This window comes from Geotrypetes seraphini, chromosome 5 (genome assembly GCF_902459505.1).
Source record: "Geotrypetes seraphini chromosome 5, aGeoSer1.1, whole genome shotgun sequence".
Classification (NCBI taxonomy): Eukaryota; Metazoa; Chordata; class Amphibia; order Gymnophiona; family Dermophiidae; genus Geotrypetes; species Geotrypetes seraphini.
This window is the reverse complement of record NC_047088.1, coordinates 156,535,162-156,562,769: the sequence shown is the minus strand read 5'-3', so window position 1 is coordinate 156,562,769 and position 27,608 is coordinate 156,535,162. Positions and strand designations below refer to the sequence as shown.

At 44.9% G+C, this 27,608-nt stretch overlaps 1 protein-coding gene across 9 annotated transcripts in view; it reads left to right on the top strand.

The window, feature by feature from the left end:
• Positions 1-27,608, top strand: part of FAM126B (family with sequence similarity 126 member B) — a 228,517-nt gene that overhangs the window by 88,442 nt on the left and 112,467 nt on the right. For all 9 annotated transcript variants that reach the window (XM_033945759.1, XM_033945754.1, XM_033945762.1 and 6 more), the window contains 3 exons: positions 1,071-1,250; positions 1,685-1,765; positions 3,858-3,973. In XM_033945759.1, the coding sequence (XP_033801650.1) occupies positions 1,071-1,250; positions 1,685-1,765; positions 3,858-3,973 (377 nt within the window). The remainder of the gene's footprint in view (positions 1-1,070; positions 1,251-1,684; positions 1,766-3,857; positions 3,974-27,608) is intronic.

The following is a 27,608-nucleotide window of genomic DNA, read 5'->3' as shown; positions in this document are numbered from 1 at the left end:
TGTTCTGCATGTATTGAAATAAGGTGTACTGCTGACCTGTAGGCAGCAGTGGTGTAGCAAGGGTGAGAGGCATCCCCCACAACTTCTCTACTCCCCCTACCCTCGCTGTGCGCTTGCATCCCTTCCCTGTACCTTTTAAACTTCATCGGCAGGATCAGCATCTCCATCCTGCTGTCCTTGGCTCTCCCTGTGATGTCACTTCCTGGTCCTGTGATCAGGAAGTGACTTCAGAGGAAGAACTGATGCCGGCGCAAGCACCTGGTTGGAGATGCTATTCGTGCTGGTAAAGAGTTAGAGGCATGGGGTGGGGGGAGAGGGCAGGCACATGTACAGCGGGGGTGGGAGGTGGAGAGGATGAGCGTTGCTGGCGTGGTCTGCACTCTTCTCCCCCCTTATTATGCCACTAGTAGCCAAACACCCAGTTTTGGTTGCGCTCCTCTCTATGGTACTCTGCCAAAGAGAGGGGACTCAAACTGGCCGGTCAACCAGCCAGCAGTGCTAGCTTGTAAGGCAAAGCACTGCCAGCTGGGAAGGTAGGAGTGCAGAAAAGGGGCTGTGGGGGAGGGAATGAGGAGAAACCAAAGGACACAATTTGGGGGGAGCCATGTCTCCCTTTTCCAATGACTATTCTGCAGCTGCCAGCCCCCTGGTGTTGTGCGTGTTCAGCTCTACCTAACCCAGAGAGCTGCGCTTTGTGGTGCAGCTCATAACCACCTGCCTCAGATTGGTGGGGATTAGCTGCAGGAGCCTGCTCCCATGGCTCTGTAGAAGGAGGTGGCTCTGCTGTTTTACAGCTGCCTCCTCTGCACCATCACTCCAATCGCGATCCTGTTGCTGCTGCGGGAGAGAAGGAGATGATATCTGACCACTGAATTAGTAAAGCTGATTTTTTTTTTTTTTTTTTAAAGAATCAATTCAGCCAGTGAATCGGTGAATCGATTCAAATTGAGAATCGGGCAGCTCTAGTCATTAGTAGTGATATAGAAGCTTCCAATAAACATTAAAAGTTGCCCCTATATCTGTATAACAATACATGTCTGTAAAATGTAGATGTCTTTTGCTCTCTTTAGCTCCTGGAGCCTGTTTGTCATCAGCTCTTTGAGCTTTATCGCAGCTCTGAGGTTCGACTGAAAAGGTTCACACTGCAGTTCTTGCCAGAGTTGATCTGGATTTATCTGAGACTCACTGCCAGCAAAGACAGACAAAGTAATGGCTGCATTGAGGCACTGCTTCTGGGCATTTACAATCTGGTAATTCAAATAATTAGGAAATTACTGAGGAATTTTGGTATGCTTAGAAATATTTAGCCTGTGTGAGTCAATCATATGTGGGTAAGTAGATTTTTAGTCTCCTAAAACTATGCATGTACTACACTGAAACATGCTTAGATGTAAAGGAGTTGTTCTGGGGATCTGTATTTTATGTATATGCTTGCTTATTATTTTCCGAAGGTTTGCCCATTACATGCTGCAAATGTTCTAATTTTACACTCTTGTTTTTCCAGATAAATGCTTGCACATCTTGCATGCACTGATTTTCAGACTTAAACTTATAAATACCTTGTGCTTGAAAATTGTCACTTACAGTGCAGACTTTCAAGTGTGTGTACTTTTTTTGCTGTTGAACTCCTTACTGAAGATTTACTTGATGTGAACATACAACTACTATTAATTTTATTCTATAGGAAATTGCTGACAAAGATGGAAACAACAAAGTTTTATCTTTCACCATTCCTTCTTTATCCAAACCCTCTATTTATCATGAGGTAAGTTGAGCATTCTGTTAAATTCAAAGATCAGTACTAGAGATTTCAAAGGTTACAAACACAACAGTGCCTGTTCTGATCTTTAAAAGCTGGAGAACATTTTTGTACTATGATTGTAAATGAGACGTTACCAGACCAATAGCATAAACCGTAAACATAGTTGGTGGTAGGAACTGCATCTGACACTGTATATATTGAAGGCCTAATGTACTGGATCCATCTCTTATTATATTAGGTTATGTGAAATCTTTTGAATTTATCTTTAGGTGCAATGATTACTCTAGTACCTGTACATTTATTTTCTCATATGCTTTCTTAGAATATGGCAGAGCTCGATGAATCCTGGGCACCAGGTTGCCATGGTGCCTAGAAATTACAATAGGATGAAGCAACTTAAGTTAGTATTAGAATAGTATAAACCAAAACACCACCTTTTAAATAATCAAGTTCATGAGAGTACACAATTTACGGAGAAAAAGACTTCAGAGACCTTTAAAGCAACAACACTGCTTCAGATTAGCGAATGTGGTAGGTCATGTCTCGATCATTGGTCAAAAAGCTCCCTGGTATAATCTAACTTTATATAAATAACTTGTTTAACAACTTATGTAATAAATGATCTTGCTTTACATTGAAGACAGCATCTGCATTTAAATGACAGTACTTCAGTGCTGGCATCTTGTGTGGCATTTCTCTACGCTTCCCAACTGAGATAAGTGCTGTCATTTAAATGTGGGTGCTGTCTTCAATGTAAAGCAAAATAATTTATTACAGAAGTTGTTAAGCTAGTTATTTACATAAAGTTAGATTATACCAGGGAGTGCTTTGACCAATGATCGAGACATAACCTGCCATGTTTGCTAATCTGAAGCAGTGTTGTTACTTTAAAGGTCTCTGAGGTCTTTTTCTCCCTAAGTTGTATACTTTCAAAGGCTTTATTATTTAAAAGGTGGTGTTTGGTTTATATTGCCTTGAAATTACATCCTTGGTGCCTGGGATTTCATGGGCCTGAAAGAATTTTATTTCTCTCTTCGCAGCATTGCATCAAATTGCTTCTCTCAACTTTGGCAATCAATCAGGCCCTCCATATATGTGAGCAGTGTGGTCCAGGAAGTTTAGGAAGTCTCATGGTTTCAAGTCATGCTAGACTTCCTGATCCCTCTTGCACCATATGGCTCAAGTATATGGAAAGCTCATTGCTCTGCTGAAAGAAGCAGTTTCTAAGGCAGTGCTTCAAATAACAAGGCAAGAGCTGGTGTCTCCAGAGAGCCAGAGAGAATTGGGTAAAGGCTGTTAGGGGGGAGGGGATTGAAATGAGAAAGACTGGATGTAAGCTTTGGGGGAGAGTTAGAATGAGACAGGGTGGGGCAGTTTGAGGAAAAAGAAAGAGGAGTAGACAAGCTGGGTGAAGGTTGGTGGAAGGATTTTAGGAAAGAGATAGGGACAGAGACGGGGTGATGGTGGTAGAGGGTTTGAGAAAAGAGAGAGCTATGGAGAAGGCTATGGGAAACTGGTTATGAAAGAGAAACTGCAAGCCTATGGTGAGAGGTGAAACAGGCAATTACCTTTGATTTACCTATCTTGAGAGTGCTATCACACAACTGACAACATGCTTTTGGGAAAGGAGACCATAGACCTCTACAATGATTAGCAGAAGCACCTTGTGGAACTGAATTATTGAAGTTTTTTCCCCACATATGGAAAATAGGAGAGAAAACCTTGGTCAATTTCTAAATGAGTTACTGCTAATCTTGGAGGGGGATTCAAACCCCCTTACCCCTAAACTTCACTGGGTACAGTGTTGGAAGTGTGGGGAAGGAGAAGCAAGAAAGATTTAATAAAAATTTTTGTCGAGGCCTACAACCATGCATCTTTAAAAACAAAATGTTTTTTAAATGTTGAATGTGGTTCTTGCTTAGTTGTTTAGAAACATGGATAAAGATAGTGTGCATTTTTTTTGTGTATGTACATATACATGTTCAAAACAATGCATGTACATAGGTTGCTAGGAAAATATTTTAAGCCATCTTTATAGTAGCCTATGACTTAAATTACTACAGTGATGTGTATTTGTTTAACTCTCTTTTTATAGCCTTCTACAATTGGATCCATGGCCCTGACTGAAGGAGCCCTGAGCCAACATGACCTCATTAGAGTAGTTTATAGTGACCTTCATCCACAGAGGGAAACATTCACTGCACAGAATAGGTGAGAGGACAAACAGAGGCATTAATTGTTGGCGACTGCCAATAATGATTTTAGTATGCATCCTAGAAGGGCTCAAAAGAAAAGGATGATTATTTTTCTGAAAATAGAGAAGACATAAGCAAAATGTGATAAATGCTGAAATTAAAATCACACTGGGAACACTTTTTTGTTTGGATGTCTATTTCTCTTTTTGCCACACTTTGAAGAAATTCTCCCAAGGCAGCATACGGAAAGAATATAGACAATAGACGATTTAAGTAGAAAAAAAATATTCAAACAGTACAAATTATTATTTTACTTATGTTACACAATAGAACATAGAAACACGATGGCAAATAAAGACCAAAAGTCCATCCGCAGCATCAATTATCGCCTCCTCTCCCTAAGAGATCCCATATGCCTGTCTCGCACTTTCTTGAATTTAGACAGTCTTTGTCTCCACCACCTCTACCGGGAAACGATACCATGCATTTACAACCCTTTATGTAAAAAAGTATTTGGTTAGATTACGTCTGAACCTATCACCTGTTAACTTCATCCTATGCCATTTCATTCTGATGCTTCCTTTCAAATGAAAGCTCGTGCACATTTATGCCATGTAAGTATTTAAATGTCTCTATCATATCTCCCCTCTCCTGCCTTTCCTCTAAAATATATATATTATCCCAGGACAAGCAGGCAGCATATTCTCACACATGGATGATGTCATTGATGGAGCCCCGCAGCGGACAGCTTCGAAAGCAAACTTGCTTGAAGATCTCGAGCTTTCAAGTGCTGCACCGCGCATGCGCGCGTGCCTTCCCGCACAAACTAGGGGGTGCATCTCCTGTGAGGATCCTCAGTTCAACGTTTTCCGTGGAGCCGAGAAGACTTGTTCATCTAGCTCTGCAGCGTTGTGCCTTCTCTCACCGCGGCTGGATATTTATTTAGTCGCTGTACGCGTTCGTTGTTCGATTTATTCTTTTCTTAAAAAACAAACAAAAAAAAAATAACAGTTTCATTTTTCTTTCGTTGGCGCGGAGGCTCGGGGCTTAGGCCCAGTCTCTCTTCTTTCCGGAACGGACTTCATTTTTTCTATGTCCCAGCCCTTGACCAGGTTCAAACGTTGCTACCAGTGCGGCAGGATGATTTCTATCACCGATCCTCATAGTTGGTGTATGATCTGTTTGGGTGCCACTCACAACCCCGAGGATTGTGTGTGTTGTCTTACCCTTCAACCTCGCGCTTTTCGCCGCCGCCGTGACCGGTTTTTGCAATTTTTCTCCATGGAGCCTGATAAAGCCTTGGCCTTGACTGTCTCGGCACCTTCCGGACCTAAGTCCTCGACCTCAGGGGTGGCCTCGGGCGTTAAAACTTCCCCCTCGACGCCTGCCCCGACCTCGACCTCAAAGGTCTCCTCGGTCCTGTCCTCGAAGCCTGCAACTGGGGGTAAGTCTCCTGCTTCCCTTTCAGGTACCGTACCCAAGAAGTCTCCAGAGTCTCTGTCCATGCTACCCGGGGCTCCGGGTGTGACTCTGTTCTCGAGGCCATCTGCTAAACGTGCCTCCAAGTCTCGGGAATACTCTCACTCGAGGTCGCCCTCCTTGGAGCGCACGGGAGCACCTACGAGACCGAGTCCTTTGGTCTCGGTGCCCATGTTTGAAGATATGCTCAAGTCCATCTTGACCACCTAAATTTCTTCAATTGTAGCTCAGTTGGTCCCGTCCTCGACTTTGCCTCCGGTGAGCCAGCCTGAGCAGCAGCCTGAGACCCTTGTACAGCATCCACGGGGAAGGTCTCGCAAGAGAGTTTCTTCCTCAGACTCCTCGCCGGATCTTCCTTCGAGATCCTCTTTGCCTTGTCCGAAGCATCGGTCGAGGCAGTCGAAGCACCTTTTTTCGAGGACCTCGAAGAATCCGGAGCTTTCTTCGAGGCAACCTCCTCGTGCTGAGGTTAAGGTCGCCTCGTCTCCTCTGTCTTCGAGGCATTCGAGGTCGAGAACTCCTCCCTCGAGGCCTTTGCTTCAGGATTCGTCTCCTCCAGCTTCGAGGCATTCCACACCTCGGACTCCGAGGACGTCGCTGTCGAGAATCTGAAGAGGAAACATTCCTTCACTCCGCCACACACTGGGAGTGGTGCTTCCTCGGTGACAGTGCGCTTGGAGTCGGAGCCGGTGTCTCAGTACTCCCGTGAGGCTTCCCCATCTTATTCGGTGGCTCCTCGTTCCCGGTCTGCCTCTCCTGAGGGGGCTTCGTCTTCGAAGTCGTCCTCGTTTGCAAAGATTGTCTTTGACATGGGGCAAGCTCTTAATTTGGACTTGCACTCAGATTCCAAATACACCCCGGAATTCTTGGCAGACATGGAACTCTCACATGCTCCCAAGGAGACTTTGAGGTTGCCCATGACTCCGGTACTTAAGCAGACCTTCATGAGAAATATGGAAACTCCTTACTCTGTCACAGCTATTCCATCAAAGTTGGAGTCACGATATCGCACTGTCCCCTGTAAAGGCTTCGAAAAGTCTCAACTCTCCCACCAATCTTTGGTAGTTGAGTCCTCCCTCAAGAAAACTCACCCATCTAAGATTTCTGCAACTGTTCCCCCCGGTCGAGAAGGTCACACCATGGACAAATTTGGACGTAGATTATATCAAAATTCGATGATGGCTAACAGGATCTTAAACTACAACTATGTTTTACATCCTACTTCGACCATTTTCTGAAGATGTTGCCATCCTTCTATCCAGACTTGTCCAAGAGCCGCCTGTCTGAATTTAAACAAATCCTTCAAACTCTTTCGCAGTTGTGGCTTTTTATGTTGTAGGCATCTTATGATGCTTTTGAGCTTTCTTCGAGAGTGTTGGCTTTTGCGGTCGCCATGCGTCGCCTTGCCTGGCTCCGCATAGTTGACATGGACCCGAACTTGCAGGACCGTCTCGCCAACTTGCCCTGTCAGGGGAATGAGCTGTTCGACGACTCGATTGAAGCTGCTACCAAACGGCTCTCTGAGCATGAGCGCTCTTTTGCTTCTCTGCTTAGGTCAAAGCCCAAGCCGTCTACTGCCCGGGCTTATAAACCACCGGCTCGTCGTTATCCTATGAAGATGACCCCTGCTTTTTCTAGGCCTCCTCCTCGACGTCCTCAACAGCATCAACGTCCTCAGAAGCCTCAGGCGCCTGCTGCCGCCAAACCGGCTCCGTCTTTTTGACGTTCCGGTCTTGAGCATACCATCCTCCCTGCGAAATTCTCATCTACCCATTGGAGGTCGCCTTTCCCTGTTTTCTTCCCGTTGGGAAAGTATCACATCAGATCTCTGGGTGCTGACAACTATCCGCGAGGGATACTCTCTGAGCCTGATTCAGGTGCCCCCCGATCACCCTCCAAGAAAGTGTCATTCCAGTTCCTCGCAACTCCCCCTTCTTCTTCAGGAGGCTCAGGCGCTTCTTCGCCTTCGAGCGGTAGAGGAGATTCTTCCTTCCCAGCACAATCTGGGGTTCTACTCCAGGTACTTCCTGGTCCCCAAGAAGATGGGGGATTTGTGACCCATTCTGGATCTTCGAGCCCTCAACAAATTTCTAGTCAAAGAGAAGTTTCGCATGCTCTCGTTACTGACCTTGTACTCCCTCATGGATCGGGGGGATTGGATGTGCTCACTGTTCATCCAAACTTTCGCAAATATCTCAGATTCAAGGTGGGGAATCTCCATCTCCAATACAGGGTTCTTCTCTTCGGCCTGGAAGCCTTCCCCAGAGTGTTCACCAAGTGTTTGGTTGTAGTGGCTGCGGCTCTGCGCTCTCAAGGTCTTCAGGTGTTTCCCTACCTCGACGATTGGCTTATCAAGGCCTCTTCTCTTCCAGAGGTTATTGCAGCGACCCATCAGACTATTGCATTTCTTCAAAGTCTGGGGTTCTATGTCAACTTTCCCTAATCTCAATTGGTTCCAGCACAGTCTCTGCAGTTTATTGGCACGACTCTGGATTCTGTCAGCATGAGAGCGTACCTTCCACTGAATCATCAGGCGACCCTCGTTTGACACTTGTCAGCAGATGTCTTGTCTTCCAACCATCTCTGCTCGCCAGATGATGGTTCTGCTCGGTCACATGGCTTCAACGGTTCATGTGACCCCCCTGGCCAGACTTCACCTTCGCATCTCTCAGTGTCAGTGGTCTCAAACTCAAGCCCTTTGCAGGGCCACATTTTGGACTTGTAGGTACTTGGAGGGCCGCAGAAAAAATAGTTTAATGCCTTATTAAAGAAATGACAATTTTGCATGAGGTAAAACTCTTTTAGTTTATAAATCTTTCCTTTTGGCTAAGTCTTAATAATAATATTGTCATTTATAGCTGAAGAGACATATGATTAAGAAACTGTTTTATTTTATTTTTGTGATTATGATAAACATACCGAGGGCCTCAAAATAGTACCCGGCGGGCCGCATGTGGCCCCCGGGCCACGAGTTTGAGACCACTGCTCAGTGTGGACCCTGGCATCTCAATGGCAACAAGCACTGGACCCGCCTTCTCGCCGAATAGCGGTAACTCCTTCATTGAGGAATTCTCTCCGCTGGTGGATGCTCTCTTCCAATCTTTCCAGAGGTTTGCGGTTTCACAATCTTCATCATCAGAAAGTGCTCATGACAGATTCGTCCACCTATGCGTGGGGAGCCCACGTAGATGGTCTCCGTATGCAAGGTTTGTGGACTTCCACAGATCTTCGGTGTCATATCAATCTGTTGAAACTCAGAGCGATTTTCCTTGCTCTCAAAGCTTTTCATCGTCTTCTTCACAACCAGGTGGTACTTGTTCGAACAGACAATCAAGTGGCCATGTATTATGTCAACAAACAGGGAGGGACGGGATCTCACTCCCTTTGTCAGGAAGCTCTCCGGTTGTGGCAGTGGGCGATTTCTCCCAACATCTTTCTCAGAGCTGTCTACATACAGGGTCACTACTATCAATACAATGGTGTCAAGTTCCAATTTGAACCACTCACAACTATAGGGAACTTGCACAACTTGGGCTAAACAACTTTCCCAAGTCAAGTAAATAATTAATATGAACCCCTTAGATTCCTGCGCTGTTTAGTATGATTACTATAACAGCTGATGGCAGGTAGGCAGTTTTCATTCATTGGGTGTTTATATTTTTGTTTTTAGGTTTTTTTGAATTATGCATGAAAACTTATTTTCTTATAGTCAATATATTATACGTGACTTCAAACACAAAAATGTGTATATATATATATATATATATATATAGCTTAGCGGCACTTATCTTTTATGTGAATCGCTGATGCTTCCACTACACTCTGCCGTTGCTAATGTAGCCCCGACGGGACCCGTTTCGCCGAATATGGCTTTATCAAGGGTCAACTGTAAAAGAGAGTGTACAAAGTCAGTTTTTAAATACCCGAAACTTATCAGATATAGTCAAGTACTACAAATAACATTCTTAGAATTTACTCACTGTGCACAGCTACGCCTGTGTATAACAGGTCTTAGAAATGGCGCCGGCAACTGCCGGCTGTTAATTGTTACGTTTTATGACATGTTGGTAATGACGTCATTGACATTCAAAAATTATCAGAGGTTATAATTCCACTACACTGCAGCATCATTGGTTGAACATTGTGTTCAATTCAACCACAAGTTTACTGACTTGAAATGTTTCTGTATTGATAAAGTTGAGAGCCACGTCAGAGGCGGAAATAGACAGAGACTGTTGCATCAGAAAGAATGCCGGTGGATCTTTAATTTGAATACGGTAAAACCAGCAGGGCTAAACAATACAATAGATTGGTATGCCTTCTTTTAATTTCAATTTCAACATTGCAGATTGGAAACAGTGTAGTGGAATTATAACCTCTGATAATTTTTGAATGTCAATGACGTCATTACCAACATGTCATAAAACGTAACAATTAACAGCCGGCAGTTGCCGGCGCCATTTCTAAGACCTGTTATACACAGGCGTACCTGTGCACAGTGAGTAAATTCTAAGAATGTTATTTGTAGTACTTGACTATATCTGATAAGTTTCGGGTATTTAAAAACTGACTTTGTACACTCTCTTTTACAGTTGACCCTTGATAAAGCCATATTCGACGAAACGGGTCCCGTCGGGGCTACATTAGCAACGGCAGAGTGTAGTGGAAGCATCAGCGGTTCACATAAAAGATAAGTGCCGTTAAGCTATATATATACACATTTTTGTGTTTGAAGTCACGTATAATATATTGACTATAAGAAAATAAGTTTTAATGCATAATTTAAAAAAACCTAAAAACAAAAATATGAACACCCAATGAATGAAAACTGCCTACCTGCCATCGGCTGTTATAGTAATCATACTAAACAGCGCAGGAATCTGAGGGGTTAATATTAATTATTTACTCGACTTGGGAAAGTTGTTTAGCCAAGTTGTGCAAGTACATACAGGGTCAACAGAACTGTCTGGCAGACAAATTGAGTCGTCTGCTGCAACCTCACGAATGGACGCTCAATTCCCCCATGCTTCGTCAGGTGTTTACTCGGTGGGGGACTCCTCAGATAGACCTTTTTGCGTCGCCAAGCAACTTCAAACTACATCTGTTTTGCTCCTGCATTTTCTCAACTCACCGTTTCGAAGCGGATACTTTTTTGCTGAACTGGAGGAGTCGGTTTCTTTTATGCCTTCCCTCCATTTCCTCTGATTCTCAAGACTCTTGTCAAGCTGAAGTCGGAACATGCCACCATGATTCTGATTGCTCCTCGGTTGCCCAGACAACCCTGGTACTCCCTTCTACTTCAACTCAGCATCAGGGAGCCTCTACTTCTGCCTGTTTTTCCTTCTCTGCTCACTCAGAGTCAAGGGTCCTTGCTTCATCCCAATCTGCAGTCTCTACACTTGACAGCTTGGTACCTTTCTGCTTAACAGACCCTTCTAAATTTTCGCGGTCTGTTCAAGATGTTTTCCTTGCTTCCAGGAAGCCGTCCACTTGTCAATGTTATGGCCAGAAGAGGACTAGATTTTCTGCTTGGTGTTCCACTCGTCAGCTTCATCCGATGTCTTCCTCCTTAGCATCAGTTCTGGACTATTTGCTTTATTTGTCTCAATAGAACCTTCAATCTACATCTATTCGAGTCCATCTCAGTGGTATTGCTGCTTTTCATCAGCCTCTGGATGGGAAACCTCTCTCTGCACATCCCATAGTTTCCCGCTTTATGAAAGGGCTTTTTAATCTTCATCCACCTCTTAAACCACCTCCTGTGGTTTGGGATCTTAATGTTGTTTTGGCTCAACTGATGAAACCTCCATTTGAACTACTCGACAAAGCTCACCTCAAGTATCTCACTTGGAAAGCTGTATTCTTGATTGCCCTCACTTCTGCGCGACGGGTCAGTGAGCTGCAAGCGTTGGTTTCGGACCCACCTTTTATGGTTTTTCACCATGATAAGGTGGTCCTTCGTACACAATCTAAATTCTTGCCTAAAGTTGTTTCAGAATTTCACCTTAACCAATCTATTGTTCTGCCAGTATTTTTTCCAAAGCCGCATTCTCACCCTGAAGAGGCGGCACTTCATACTTTGGACTGCAAACGTGCCTTGGCTTACTACCTCCAACGCACTCAACCGTACAGAACATCTCCTCAACTCTTCATCTCTTTTGATCCGAATAGGTAGGACGCCCTATTTCGAAGTGTACCATCTCCAACTGGATGACTGCTTGCATCTCTTTCTGCTATGCTCAGGCTGGTCTTCCTCTGCAGGGTCGAGTGACGTGCCATAAAGTTCGAGCTATGGCGGCGTCTGTAGCTTTCCTCAGATCAACTCCTATTGAGGAAATCTGCAAGGCTGCCACTTGGTCCTCGGTTCATACTTTCACCTCTCATTACTGTCTGGATACTTTATCCAGGAGGGATGGCCAATTTGGCCAATCTGTTTTGCAAAATCTTTTTTCTTAAATTGCCAACACTCCCTCCATCCCGTTTTGCTTAGCTTGGAGGTCACCCATGTGTGAGAATATGCTGCCTGCTTGTCCTGGGATAAAGCACAGTTACTTACCATAACAGTTGTTATCCAGGGACAGCAGGCAGATATTCTCACAACCCTCCCACCTCCCCTGATTGGCTTCTTGGCTAGGTATCTGAACTGAGGATCCTCACAGGAGATGCGCCCCCTAGTTCGGGCGGGAAGGCACGGGTGCATGCGCGGAGCAGCACTCGAAAGCTCGAGATCTTCAAGCAAGTTTGCTTTCGAGGTTGTCCGCTGCGGGGCTCCATCGGTGACATCACCCATGTGTGAGAATATCTGCCTGCTGTCCCTGGATAACAACTGTTACGGTAAGTAACTGTGCTTTTAGATCTTTGTTAGTCCCCATATGCCTTATGATGAAGACCACAGACCATTTTAGTAGCCTTCCTCTGAACAGATTCCATCCTGTTTATTTTTTTAAAGGTGCGGTCTCCAGAATTGTACACACTATTCTAAATAAAGTTTCTCCAGAGTCTTATATAGGAGCATTAGTACCTCCTTTTTCCTAATGGCCATACCTCTCTATGCACCCTAGTATTCTTCTAGCTTTCGCAGTCATCTTTTCAACCTATTTAGCCACCTTAAATTCATCACATACTATCACCATACTATCACCAAGTCCCATTCCTCTTCCGTGCATAAAAGTTCTTCACCCCCTAAACTATACCTATTCCCTCAGGTTTTTGTAGGCCAGATGCATTTCTTAGCATTAAATCTTAGCTTCCAAATTCCAGACTGCTCTCCAAGCTTCACTGGATCCTTCCTCATGTAATTCACACTATCAGGGGTTTCTACTTTATTACAGATTTTGGCATCATCCGCAAAGAGGCAAATCTTACAAGCCAGCCCTTCAGCAATTTTGCTTACAAAAATGTTAAAAAGAACAAGCCCAAAAATCGAACCTTGAGTCACACTTCTAGTAACATCCTTTCTAGTGCAGTAGGTGAGACATTCTAGACCAGGGGTAGGCAGTTCCAGTCCTCGAGAGCCATAGGTAGGTCAGGATATCCACAATGAATATGTATGAGATGGATTTGCATGAACTGCCTCATTGAGGTTCAAATCTATCTCATGCATATTTATTGTGGATATCCTGAAAAACTTGATCTGTGTGTGGCTCTCGAGGACTGGAATTTCCTACCCCTGTTCTAGACAGATGGGTAATATCCCCATGGCCACATACCATCTGCAGAAGGAATCCACTCCGGATTTTTTTTTCTCTGTACCTCTACTGTACTTCACTGTGCTCTCTAGCTCCACCTACATTTTTTTTCCTTCTGCATGCTTGCCAGCAGAAGTGTGTTGTTCTGCTCTTCTTAAGTATAAGAAGTCCACAGTTTCTGCTTACACTAAAGCGTGGAAGGCTTTTCAACATTTGTGGGCTCGATACCAGGTGGACCCTTATTCGGCTCTCGGTGATTCTTCCTTTTTTGCAAGCTGGACTTGAAAAAGGTCTCACAGTAGCATCTCTTTGAGTCTAGGTAGCCGGACTCTCTTGTTTTAGAGCCTGGGATTGTCGTTCCTTTTTGGTGTCTCATCTTGATGTCCCCAGATTTTTGAAAGGGGCTCTTCACATCAGACAGCCGGTCAAGCAGCTACCTGGTGCTGTCTAGCATTACCAAGGCTCCCTTTGTTCACCTTCAGGATGCTTCCCTCTTGGATTTGATATCAAAGTTTCTGGTCACTGTTACCTCAGTGTGGTGGGTCTTGAAACTCCAGGCTCTCTGTTGTAGGGAACCGTTCCTCCGCATCTCAGAGACTAAGATTTTCCTGCTTACGGTTCCCTCCTTCCTGTTGAAAGTGGTTTCGGCTTTCCATGTTAATCAGGAAGTGCATTTGTCTGCTTTTCAGCCTACTGGTTCTAAGACACAAGATTGCCTATTGAAGAAACTGGATGTGCACAGAGTGCTTCTTCGCTACCTAGAGGTCACTAACGAGTTTTGTCTCTTTGACTATCTGTTTGTGCTGACTCATTCTGTTAATCGGGGCGCTCCCGCTTCCAAGGCCACAATTTCCAGATGGATCCATAGGGCCATTTCGTCTGCCTATATTCTTTCCATGAAATTCTCCTGTTTCCATCAAGGTGCATTCTACCAGGAGTGTGGCTTCTTTGTGGGCTGAAGCTAGAGTTGCCTCCCCTGAGGAAATCTGCAGGGCAGCAACGTGGTCCTCTCTACACACGTTTACGAAGTTTTACAGAGTGGATGTGGCGGCAAGACAGGACTTTGCTTTGGGTACTCGGTCTTACGGGCCGGCACAGCAAGCCTGCCCTAGCTTTTGGGGGACTGCTTTTGTATGTGCCATCTGTCTAGAATGTCTTACCTATTGCATTGGAGAAAGAGATTATGTACTTACCCTAGTAAGCTCTTTTCCAATAGATATTTGAGGCATTCTGGACTTCTGCCCATCCTTCTTGCACCTGCATACTGTCTCAGTCTGTTTATGCTTCTCCAGGTTATTTCTTGGATGGCTGTCAGCCTTTGAGGGCTGGGAAGAATACTGTATATATGTTACTTTTTCTGCGGGAGAAATTTCTGAGCTCCTTTGAAGCCTTTGTTGGCTGTTTGCAATTGTTGATCTAATCTTCATTCTTGAGCAGAACTGTTGTTGCTGAACTTGATTACCATGGGTGTGTCTACTTCACGTTGATTTGGTGGCTCTTAGTGGTTGGGTACTAACTGTAGGTGGAGCTAGAGAGCACAGTGAAGTAAAGCAGAGGCTCAGAGGAAAAATCCAGAATGGATTCCTTCTGCATATGGCACTTGGCCTTGGGGATACTACCCATCTGCCTAAAATGTCTCGCCTATCTACTGGAAAAGAGTTTATCAGGATAAGTACATAATCTCTCTTTCCTCATAAGTACATAAGTACATAAGTAGTCGCCTCCGCCGGGGCAGACCAGAGGTCCATCCAGCCCAGCGGTCCGCTCACGTGGCGGCCCATCAGGCATATTGTCTGAGCAGCGGTCCCTGACTAATTTTATACCTACCTCTACACTTATCTCTAAATCTTCCACTGTTCTTATCTGTACCCCTCAATCCCTTTGTCCTCCAGGAACCTGTCCAGGTCTTCCTTGAAACCCTGTACTGTGCTATTTCTTATCACGGCCTCCGGAAGGGTGTTCCATGTGTCCACAACCCTCTGTGTGAAAAAGAATTTCCTTGCGTTTGTTTTAAACCTGTCCCCCTTCAATTTCATCGAGTGACCCCTTGTTCAGATCAATTTCTATTGACCTCTACCACTCAACCTGTTTCCGACCCAGTCTGTCGCTTTGGGGCCCATTCTGAGGGTACTAGGTTTATTTATTAGATACCTGTGTGGAACATTGCCAGAGTCTTTGCTAAAATCTAGCACCCTCCTTATATCCAATTATCTGATTACCCAGTCAAAGAAATTGATCAGATTTATGTGAAAGACCTACCTCTATTGAATCCATATTGCCTCGGTTCTTCTAATCTACCAGATTCCTGAAACATCACTATTCTTTTATAAAAGTGCTTCCATGAAATTACTTACCACAGAAGTCAAATTTATCAGCCTGCAGTTCTCTACTTTTTCCTTACTTCCACTTTTGTGGAGAGCAACCACATCCATCCTTCTTCAGTCCTCCTGTACCATTCCCAACTCTAGAGAAGTATTGAAAATGTCAGCCAGCGGAGTCACCAATATTTCCCTAAATCCCTTCAGTACTCTTGGATGTACACCATCCAAGAGTATGGTCCACTTTGTCCACCTTTAGTTTAGCTAGCTTCTCACGAACATCTCAGTAGGCAGCATAGAGTTCAAGCAGAGCACACAGACAAACTAGAAAAAGCAGCAGGAGTCGGAGAACAAGGGAGCCAACCCCTAGATAGGTGCTTGTTAAGTCAGAAAGGTGCATAAACCTGATCCAAGCCAGGGCAGTGGTAGACAAGCAAGATTTGCAATAGTGCATGCAACCTGCCAGTTAGCCATCTCCTCTACCAAATAAATGGGGGGAAGAACCAGGCTCCTACCCATTCCCTGAAGTAGTGTGTGTCCCACACCAAGCAAAGACAGAGCGTATTTTCCAGAATTTTAAGTCCAAGGCACACCTTTGTTAACAAATTTACGACACATTACACTCTGCAGAGCAAGTATAGTCAAAATGGGAGAGGAAACTTTTGGCCAAAAGAAAGGCTAGGGAAGCACTGAAAGTCTCTCCAGAATCTGAAAAGGTCTGAAGAAGGCAAAGAAGTGAAAAAAGGAGGAGGCATGTCCTGCATGGTATGTGTAATGCGCAAAGCAGGACCTGACTGTCTGTGCCTCCCATGCTGCAAGTTAGTTCCCACACATTGAGGCTCATACTGTATCTAGAATGGAGCAAGGAATTTGTATTTACCAATGTACTTGGAAAGTAGCTTCTGCATATTTAGAAGCCACCACAGAGGTCTCTTGTTGCAGTGAGGTGTTGTGAGCAGAGCCCTGGGCTGTTCTGGACCTGAGCATCAGGCAGTAGTGAACTTTATCCCCATGATACACACCATGAAAGATTAGCTTATTTTAGTTGAAATATATGCACTCTGTTGCTGCTTTATACTTTCCCCATGTTCACCATGGGATGAACAAAGTGGATCTCGAATTAGAAAATAAATGGTATGAATTGAAGAATAGGGCTAGTACTAGGCAGACTTTCACAGTCTGTGCCTTGTATATGGCAATTTGGTTTAAAATAGGCTGGGATGAGCTTTGACAGGAACTCCAGTTATTTGGAACATGAGGACAGTGCTGGGCAGACTTTTACATATTACATTCCACAAATGAGAGGGTTTGGATAGGCTTGAGTGGGCTTTGATGGGAACTCCAGTAGTTGGAACCTAAGGATAGTACCAGGAGGGCTTCTACAGTCTATGACCCAGTAATATCAAGGAAATGTAACTTTTGGACAGACAGAATGGACCATTCAGGTCTTTATCTGCCATCATTTACAATGTTATCAACATTTTCTTTGCTAATTTCAACCTTAAGATGTCAACCCTTACCCCACCAAGTTAAACATCCACACTCATAGTATTTGATTATAAAATACATATATTTGATTCTGATTCGTCTTTGCATGCACAGAGCTGTAAATGCAGTCTATGAAAAGATTAGGATCTTACCTAGTTGGTTGGGGAATGGAATGAGGTCTGGAGGAGAGGAAGCATGCAGGAGGCAGAAAGAAAGAAATATTGGATGCCCAGTCAGAAGGAAGTGCAACCAGAGACTCATGAAATCACAAGACAGCAAAGGTAGGAAAATAATTTTATTTTCAATTTAGTGATTTAGTGTCTGTTTTGAGAATTTATATCTGCTGTCTATATTTTGCACTGTATTTGTCTATTTTCTATAGTTGTTACTGAGGTGCCATTGCATATTTTAAAGTCATCTGCCTTGACCTCTTTGAAAAGAAAATAAATATAAATTATAATTAACATTTTCTCTGTGTACAGTGTGCTTTGTGTGTTTTTTTTTATTTTGTGATTACCATTATGTATTAAGACTAGTCTTTAAGCCTGTTACATTAACGGGTGCTAGAATAGATGTGTGTGTCTGTTTTTCTCTCTCTCCTTGGCCGCTTTCTGTCTGTCTGTCTCTCTCTCTCTTTCCTCGGCTGTCCACCACCACCCTTTGCCTACTCCCCCTGTCCAACAGTAGCCCTTTTCCATTCCTTTTACCTCCCCCTGTCCAGCATCACCTCTTCCCTGCTCCCCCTGTCCAGCAGCACTCCTTACCTGCTCCCCCTATCCCTCTTCCCTGCTCTCCCTGCAGCCAGCTTCCTGGTGTCTTTGAACTGCTGATGCTTTTATTCAAAGCAGCTTGCTGAGGATCGTGGCTGGCTGTAGCGAACCTTGCAGGCCGCTCTGCACCTTGGTAGCAGGTTCCCTCTGATGCGATCGCGTATATCAGAGGGAACTTGCTACCAAGGTGCAGAGCGGCTTGCGAGGTTCCCTATAGCCGGCCGCGATCCTTAGCAAGCTGCTTTGAAGAGGAGCAGCGCCGTCAGCAGTGGTTGGTGAGTGAGGGCAGGAGGGAAGAGTTTCTGGCATGTTCCCTGCCTCCGTGTTCCAAAATGGAATTTGGCACGGAGGGACACAGCACGGCACCAGCTATCACAAAACCCTAAGTGCGCATGCGCGCTTAGGGTTTTATTATAGAGGATTATATTGTGTGTATATGAAAAATGGATGGAAGAAATTGCATTACAATTAATACTGTTATGGGGTGGGGTCAAGGGCAGAGCCTGGGGCTGAGCTTTTGGTGGGGATACTCAGTTGATATTTATTAGACTTAGGGCTCCTTTTATTAAGATGTGCTAGCGTTTTTAGCACACGCACAGAATTATCACACGCTAAACCGCACGGTACACTTCTAGAATAACGCCAGCTCAATGCTGGCGTTAAGGTCTAGCGCACACTATTCCGCGCATTAAGGCCCTAACGCACCTCAGTAAAAGGAGCCCTTAGGGGGTACTTGGCTTGAAGAAGTTGAGAAACACTGTCAAGACTGCATTTGCAGCTCTATGCATGCAAAGATGAATCAGGGTCAAATATATGTATTTTATAATCAAATATTATGAGTGTGGATGTTTAACTTGGTGGGATAAGGGTTGACATCTTAAGGTTGAAATTATCAAAGAAAATGTTGTTAGCAACATAGTAAATGATGGCAGATAAAGACCTGAATGGTCCATCCTGTCTGTCCAATAGTTACACTTCCTTTGATATTACTGGATCATAAACCGTAGAAGCCCTCCTGGTACTGTTCTTAGATTCCAACTACTAGAGTTACTTTCAAAGCTTGGTACCTTAGGTTCCAACTATTGAATTTGCCATCAAAGCCCACTCCAACCTATCTAAACCCTCTCATTTGTGGAATGTAGTATATAAAAGTCTGTCCAGCACCGTCCTCATGTTCCAAATTACTGGAGTTCATGTTGAAGCCCACCCCAGCCCATGTAAAATCAAATTGCTATATACAAGGCACAGACTGTGCAAGTCTGCCTAGTTCTTCAGTTTATACCATTCATTGTTCATTCCATGTTTTTTTAAATTCCGTCACCATTTTCTTCTCTATCTACCTCGGGAGAGCATTCTAGGCATCAGCCATCCTCTCCAAGACAAAGAATTTCCTAACATTACTCCTAAGTCTGCCATCCCACAACTTCAATTTATGCTCTCTAGTTTTACCCTTTTCTTCTCATTGAAAAAGATTTGGTTCTATATTAATACTTTTCAAGTATTTAAACGTTTGTATCTCAATCCTCTTGGGGTCTCAGAGACTTTCTACTTCTCGGGCTTATGTGAGGGTTTGGCATATATTTGAGGAGTGGTGTGCTGCGCATGTACTGGTCTCTTTTAGTGCTTCACTGCCTAACATCTTAGAATTCTTGCAGGATGGCCTGGACAAGGGCCTGGCTTGGTCTTCTCTCTGGGTTCAGCCTGCGCCTTGTCAGCCTTTCATGGGTTGTTGAAAGGTCAGCGTTTGACTGCCATTCCTGATGTGATTCGCTTCTTGCGGGCGGCCAAATTACTCAAGCCTCCCATGTGTCGTTCTGTTCCATCTTGGAATCTGAATCTTGTCCGTTCTGGTGCATCCTACTTTAGAACCTTTGGGTGACTGCTCTTTGAAGGACCTTACTCTTAAAGAGATCTTCTTTGTGGCAATTTCATCTGCTAGATGTGTTTCTGAGCTGTGGGCTTTCTCTTGTAGGGCTTCCTTCCTGGAGTTTTCTAGGGAGCGGATTGTTTTGTGGCCTGTTTCTTCTTTTCGGTGTTAGGTAGTCGGGAAGGCTCTTCTGAGCAGAGACAGTTGCGTAAGTTGGATGTCAGTCATGTCCTTCACTCTTATGTGAAGAGGATCCAGGAGATCAGGAAATCAGATCATTTTTGTCCTAGCGGGTCCTCCTGAGGGGGATGGCGCTTCCAAAGCTACCAATGTGCAGAAAAAACCTGTTCCAGAATTTCTCAAGGCTCATTCCACTCTAGTTCCTCCAGTGGATATTTGCAAGGCTGTGGTTTGGTCTTCTGCATTCCTTTGTCAAACACTACTGTGTGGATGTTCAAGCGCATCGGGACACGGTATTAGGTGAACGTGTTCTGGTGTCAGCCCTTCAGGGGTCCCACCCTTGATGGGTACTGCTTTGGTACGTCCCATTCGTAAGGACTATACTGGTCTACCAGGCGATAAAGAAGGCAAAATTAGATTCTTACCTGCTAATTTTCTTTCTGCTAGCCTGTAGACCAGTATAGTCACCCACCCTGTCTGTCTTTATGTGGTGATTGCGGGTTTTTGCTCGTGTGCAGATTTTGATTTTTTGCGGGTTCTAGTATTTTTCTAGGGCTGGGGAGATTTAAGAACAGTGGCTATGGCTTAGCTGGTGAGCTGTTGGGGACCCTCCAGGAAAGAGACTTGGGAGTACTTGTTGACAAGTCAATGAAGCCATCCACGCAATGCGCGGCGGTGGCGAAAAGGGCAAACAGAATGCTTGGAATGACTAAGAAGGGGATCATGAACAGATCGGAGAAGGTTATCATGCCCACCTGGAATACTGCGTCCAGCACTGGTCACCATACTTGAAGAAGTTCATGGTACTACTCGAAAGGGTCCAGAGAAGAGCGACTAAAATGGTTAAGGGGCTGGAGAAGTTGTCATACAGCGAAAGTTAGAGTTAGAGAAAGTGGGCCTCGTCTCCCTTGAAAAGAGGGGACATGATTGAAATGTTCAAGATAATGAAGGGAATAGACTTAGTAGATAAAGACAGGTTGTTTACCCTCTCCAAGGTAGGGAGAACGAGAGGGCACTCTCTAAAGTTAAAAGGGGATAGATTCCATACAAACGTAAGGAAGTTCTTTTTCACCCAGAGAGTGGTGGAAAACTGGAACGCTCTTCCGGAGGCTGTCGTAGGGGAAAACACTCTTCAAATTCAAGACAAAAGTTAGACGAGTTCCTGCTGAACTGGAGCCCATGCAGGTAGGGCTGGTCCCGGTTGGGGCACTGGTCTTTGATCTAGGGGCTGCCGCTGGAGCAGACTGCTCGGCACAATGGACCACTGGTCTGACCCAGCAGCGGCAGTTCTTATGTTCCAACAGTTGTTGCTTTTATTCTCCTGTTCGGAGTATGTTTTACTGTTCTCAGTTTTAGTCTTTCCTAGGTTCTGCTTGGCTATTCGGCAGACTGGATTGGTAGGGTGGAGCCTATCCTAATATACAAGTTTTGGTCTCAGTCTCCACCTGCTGGTCGCAGTGAGGCATAAACCCATTCGTAAGGATTATACCGGTCTACAGGCTAACAGAAAGAAAATTAGCAGGTAAGAACCTAATTTTGCCTTACATCTAGTGCACATCCTCAATCCAGTTCTCTGGTCACCCAGTCAAATCAGATTCGTTTGGCATGGTTTACCTTTAGTAAAACCATGTTGCCTCAGATCTTGTAATCCATTAGATACTAAGAAATTCACTATCCTTTCTTAATCAACGCTTCCATTGTTTTTACAATAACCGAAGTTAGGCTTATCGACCTATAGTTACCCACTTCATCTCTGTGATCATTTTTGTGAAGAGGGACCACATCCGTTCTTCTCCAGTCCCACGGAACTTCTCATGTTTGTAAGGATTTATTGAATAGATCTTAAAGAGGACCTGCCAGAACCTCTCTGAGTTCCCTCAATATCCTAGAATGGATCCCGTCTTGTCCCATGGCTTTGTCTACCTTCAGTTTTTCAAGTTGTTCATAAACACTTTTTTCCGTGAACAGCGCAATATCCACTCCATTCTCATGTGTAACTTTTGCCAGCCAATAGCAGTCCTTCTCCATAATTTTCTACTGTGTACACAGAACAGAAGTATTTGTCTGCTTTTTCTTCATAGCAGTTCTCGGCATCTTTTAGTCTCACAATTCCCTCTCTAGTCTTCCTCCTTTCTGTAATATACCTGAAAAAAGTTTTGTCTCCTCTTTTTACACCTGCAATTTCACCAAACGTATTTCTCTATTCTTTGAGTTTTATCTGGTTGGGTTGCTGGTTAATCTTGCATTGACAATGAATATGACTTTGCTGAAAATACAAAACTATTCTTTCAATATTGCTTCATATATAATTGCCTTTCTGTTATGTCCCTTCTGGTGTTCAATCCCAACCCGCAGTCCGGGTATTGCAGGAATTCACATCTTTTCAGAATACATAGTGTACTCCCCCTAGTGGTAAAATCAGTTTTTAATTTCTGCAATTAGTCTGGGCAGAAGTCTTTTACTAAATTAAACCTTTTGCTCTGCTTCTGTTTCTTATTTATTCAATTAAAGTTCGTTTAAACTTCATTTCTCAGTGGCTTCAGTGCCTTGAGACCCCTCCCTGGTGGTCCACTGTTGGAGAAAAGGACACAGTCCTGCGGAGCCAGACTGCAGCTTCACAGAGAAACTCTGTTGGATCTGTGAAGCTAGCCTGCCACCTTCTGGAAGTACCAAGGGTCCCTTCCGTGGAGTTTGCTGGCTGGTGACCCCACAATCACAGGTTTTTAGTGCAGGATGAGTGCATCTGGATAGAAACTCACCTGGGTTTCAGGACGCCTTTCCCGCCCTCGACGATGTGGTAGAAGATCAGTGGGGGCGGAGGTTGGTGTCATTCCGAAGATTTCCATTCCTGCACATTTGGAAATGTTCTGGGGCAGAAAAGTCCTTGTTTCTCTATTCAGCTACTGAAAAACGCTGACAGGCAGAAGGTATCAGACTCTGTGAGTAACTCCATTGTTTCCTATGGGAACTTCAGGGGTGGCTTGGAAAACATTTTAAAATTTGTTTTTCACAGTTTGGATAGGGTTCAGGTCCCCATCTCCCCAGACATCAAATCGCTATTTTTTAATTTTTGGATGTTTATTATTTTTACCGTTTTTGGTGCAAATTCATGACGGCAGCTATCTTGTATTTTAAAATTGATCTTTTTTTCTAACTTTAAATTCTGCCTCAAAAACCCCTCAGTTTGACTCAAAATCAGTTGGAATGGACTCCCCAGCCCCTAATCTATTGGAGTTGGACATTGATTGCGCTGGATGGGTGCCAGATTAGCAAATTTCAAACACATGCTGTAGCGTACCAGGGGAGGGGGTGAGAGCTTCAGACTTCACCTCCTTTGTGTCCTCTTGGGCTGGGGAGCCAGCCTGGATCCGTGCCTTTTGAAGAAAATCTCACCCAGGGACCATTCTGGAGTCTGACGCAGTTTGTCTGCATTCTGAGTCTGGGGACTCTTTTGATGCGCAGCATATACCTTAACAGTGCCCTGCCATGGTTGCAGAGTGGGTGTTTCACCGGATTTTATTCAGCTCCTCTGAACGGCGTTTCCTCAGACCCAGCTTGTTTGACACAGCCAGTGGGTGCATTAGGACATTTTTGGTCTATGGTGTCTGTGGTGAAGCTTACTTTCGGGTGCATACTTGTCTAGCTGTGCTAGATTTCGATTGCAGTAGTTGCTATTCAGATTTTCTGTTTGTTCTGTCTCCTGCCACTGTATTTAATTTGGATCCTGCTGCTGCCTCTACTGAGACTGGTCTGCTCGGATTCCCTGAGTGGGCTTCTGTCCGCCTCTTTACGGCTGGTGTTCTGAAAGAGCTCCATTTGGGGTTTTCACTTTCCAGGCTTCCTGGTCCATTCTCCTGTGCCTTTTCCATTACATCCACGGATCCTGGGACAGGTTTCAGAACAATGTGATCCCAGACAGCGTTTTCCAAATCTGCTACAACTGTCTCTGCTTTATCTCCTGAGTCCTGCTCTTTGGCAGATCTGAACAGCCTGAAGTAGATTCTGCCGTGATGCAGATTTCCAGTGTGCAACCTTCCCTAGAGATGGGGAGTGAATATTCAGGTCTCTCAGGATACAGGAGGCTGTTCTGATACAAAATATTCTTTTCTAGCATCTTCTAGCCAAGTGGCGATGGCCATTTCATTTTTGACACGTGCCTGTCATTCTGACCTGCGCAGTGCATCATCTGTAGTGGTGCATTCCTGTTCTCCGCTGGTGCAGGTTGGTGTGGCTGCTGCAGTGCCAGGCGTCCTTTATGATCTCTTTCGAGTCTTAGTACATGTTCTGCTGATGCAGAATCTGTGCACCAGACTCTTTGGCCCTGTCTTTGGATGCGGATGCAGCTTTGAGGTTCTCCTTCAGTGGCCATCCTTTCAATGGCCAGATTCTTTTTGGTATAGGTAGGGATGACCTCTTCTCAGATGTGCTGCTCGCATCTCCCCATTGTTCCCTGTAATCCAGTTTTGCTGGCCGTCGAGAAGGGATCATAGTTCTCTTCGTTCCCTCCCACAGGTGTCATCAGAGATATTCAGGTTTTTCCTCCTTGAGACATTCATAGAGCTATGCCTCCATTACCATGGTTTCGATTCCAGGCATCCTCAAGTTCCTGTGCAGTGGCTATGCCACACATGCACACGGACACGGACACAGACACAGACACAAAAAAATTAGAATAAAAAGTGCTGATGTTACCTAGGGCGGGTGTGGTTTCCTCACTCGCAGGCTGTGTTCTGCTGTTTTTCAGTGTGGATTCGACTTTCATTGGTCATTTGTTAATCTTACTTTGCCTGCCTCCGGCTTGGGTTCTGGACTCCGGCAAGTTGCCAGTAACAGAGTTTAGGGTCTGCGATATTGTGCAGCGCCTCTTGGTCTTTGGGATGCTTAAACCTGTTCTAGTACTCTGAATTAGGATTTAGGTGGATGCTCCTTATACTTCCTCGTGCCAGATTGGTTCTACAGTCGGCCACCCACTTCTTAGCTAGCTGTTGTCTCCAGGGGAGTTTCTGGTATTCTTGTTATTTCAAAGTCATGGTGGGGACGGTAGTGTCTCTGCTGCAAGTGTGGTCAAGTTCGAGAAGAGATGCAGGGCATCCTCCCAGTCTCTGGATTTTCTAGGCCTTCTCTTCGTCTCCAGAGGGAGTTGTGCATTTCTTCTCAGGGCAAGTAGACAGAACCTTCGTCAACAGATTAGAATTCTCTTGGATTGTCCAGCTCTCTTGGCCTGGGTTTTTCTGCAGGTTCTGGGACTTGGGCAGCCTCCTTGTGGGGGCGATCCCCAGAGCCAGAGCGCCCATGCACCCTTGATGCGAGTCCCTCTTCTCTTGATATTCTCCATTGAGTTTTTTTCACCTTTCATGGCCGCTCTCCTTGACGGAGCCAGATAGCAGCAATTTGAGCTAGTGGCTCTCGGCTAGGGCTGGCTTCTTCAGAGTTCCAAATGGTTAACTCTTAGTATGAATGCCAGTCTGTTCGGTTGTAGGCTCCTTGTGGGGCCTACTCCATTCAAAGGTAGTGGACTCCTGGTCCGCAATATTAGTGGACCTTTCGTCTAGAGCTTTGGAAATTTGGCTGGCTGGATCTCTCGCATTCTTTCTCGATCTCTCTTGATAGAACGTCAGCATTCCATTGGGAGGAAGCGCTTCTTCGGCCTTTCTCGGTGGCCCATGGGGCCAGAGACACCACTGTTCTGGTAGTTTTCCTCAGCCGACATTTGCTGGTTTTGAGAGCCGTTTCATCTGCTATTACAAGAGCTGGGGTTTGTCCCAGAGGATCTTGTTGGCTTCAGCAGAGATCTTGAAGGCCGGGCACCTTTTGAGCCAATGAGCAGCATGGAAGCTAGGGTCAGATGTATTGGTTTGGCCCTGGCTAGCTCACGAGTCTCTAATAGGTCAGGTCATCTGCTGGACAAGCAACACATTCTGGCCTAGTGTCTTTAGTGGCTCTGGTTTGGCCTTGCTGCCCATGGTATGCAGTTCTCATATGTCTTTAGCGGAACAAGAGGCTCCAGTTACCTTTTTATTAATATCTTCTCAATCAGGGACTGGTGTCCTTGGAAGAACCCATGGTGTTTGGTCTTACGGCACGGCTCTTGAGCGCTCAGCCTTGACAGTAAGCGGTTATTTGGAGGTAGTTATCTCTATTCTTTTTGTGTTCGAAGTATCCTCTACTTTGGCTTCTTCTGCCAAAGCCTGGTAGGCATTTCTCATGGGACGGGAAGGGGGGGGGGGGTGCTAGGAATTAGGTGGAGCCTGAGCAGGCTCCCAGTTAGGTAGGTCCTTGTTTTCCTTCAGGAGGGTTTAGCCAGAAGTCTGGCAGTGGCATCCCAAAAGTTCAGATTGCAGGCTTTGCGTGTTTTCAGTCACACGGAAAAGCTAGTTAACTTACTACTCTTTCAGATCAGACCAGGTGTATGAGGGGGACACTTTGTCCTCGTCCTTCCTTGAATCTTCTTTTCCCTTCTTGGACTCATAACATTGTTTTTTACAAGGCCTTGATGAGGCTTCCTTTGAACCATTATAGGATGTAGTTCTTCTGGACCTGATGCTCACGATGGTTTTTCTGGTCACTTTTGTTTCAGCACAGTGTATTTTGGAGTTTCTGCTCTTTTGTGCAGAGAACCTTTTTTCCGTGTGATAGACATGGGTGTTTTCCTCCATACTATTCATTTCTTCTTTTCTGCTGTGGTCTTGGCTTTCAGAGTCCATCAAGAGGTTAGATTGCCTGCATTTCATACGACAGGTTCAAAACGCAACGATCGGATCTTCCGCAGATTAGATGTCCGGAAGATCTTATTTCTTTATTTTAGCATTTATATACCACTTATAGCCTATTGCTCCTTTATTTGGAAAGGATAATTGAGTTCCGGGCTGTATGATCATTTTTTTGTTCTCACTGCTGCGCCTCACTATGTTGGGTTGGCATCCAAGTCCTCAATCACTCGATGGATTCGAATGGCCATTTCCGCAATTTACATCGCCCATGGTGCGCGGCACCACTTTCGCTTCCAGCACTCTTGATGGGAAGATGGCGGCAACATGGGGAGGTATCTTGCGTGATTCATCCTGATGAAGTTTGCAGGGCGGCTCTTGGTCCTTTCTTCATACTTTTTCCCAGTTTTACTGAATGGATGTGGTGGCGCATTCTGCTGCCATTTTTCAGGACCTTGGGTTTGTGGGCAGGCTTTTTAGTCCCTTCCTAACTTCCCGTAGCTTTGGTACGTCACCTAGCGTATGGAATCCAGAAGGGACATAACAGAATTGAAGATTAGGTTTCTACCTATGATAATCTTCTTTCTGTTAGTCCCTGGAGGATTCCATTCGATCTGCCCTCTCTGTATACACTCAGTGGTTTGGAATAGCCTGCTTCTTTCTGCCTCAGTTATTCTTCTTACAGGCTTGAAGATTTTCTAGCCAGTTGCCGGATCCTGTGGGGCATTTTCTGAGAGTATGCACATTGCCGAAGGCTCCTCTTGGGGTACTCGTTGCACACAGCAGGTTAGTTCTACATTGTTCATCAACATTTTTTTCTGCGTTGCTTTTGTGGCCTGTTTATTACTTGTTGATATTTTGCAGAGCATACCAATTTGTGACATACTTGTGTTGATGGGGATTTGCCCCTGTACCCCCTTTGTCCTGAATTTACAGGTATGTGCTTGGCTTTGGGACTGAACTGATTTTACCACTAGGGGGAGTTCACCATGTGTTCTCAAAAGATGTGAATTCCTGCAATATTCGGACTGCGGGTTGGAATTGAACACCTAGCGTATGGAATCCTCCAGGAACTATCGTAGGTAGAAACCTAATCTTCCATTCTGTGGCTGGTATTGTGGTGTACTGCCAGTTGCCTTATTTATAGTGCCAGT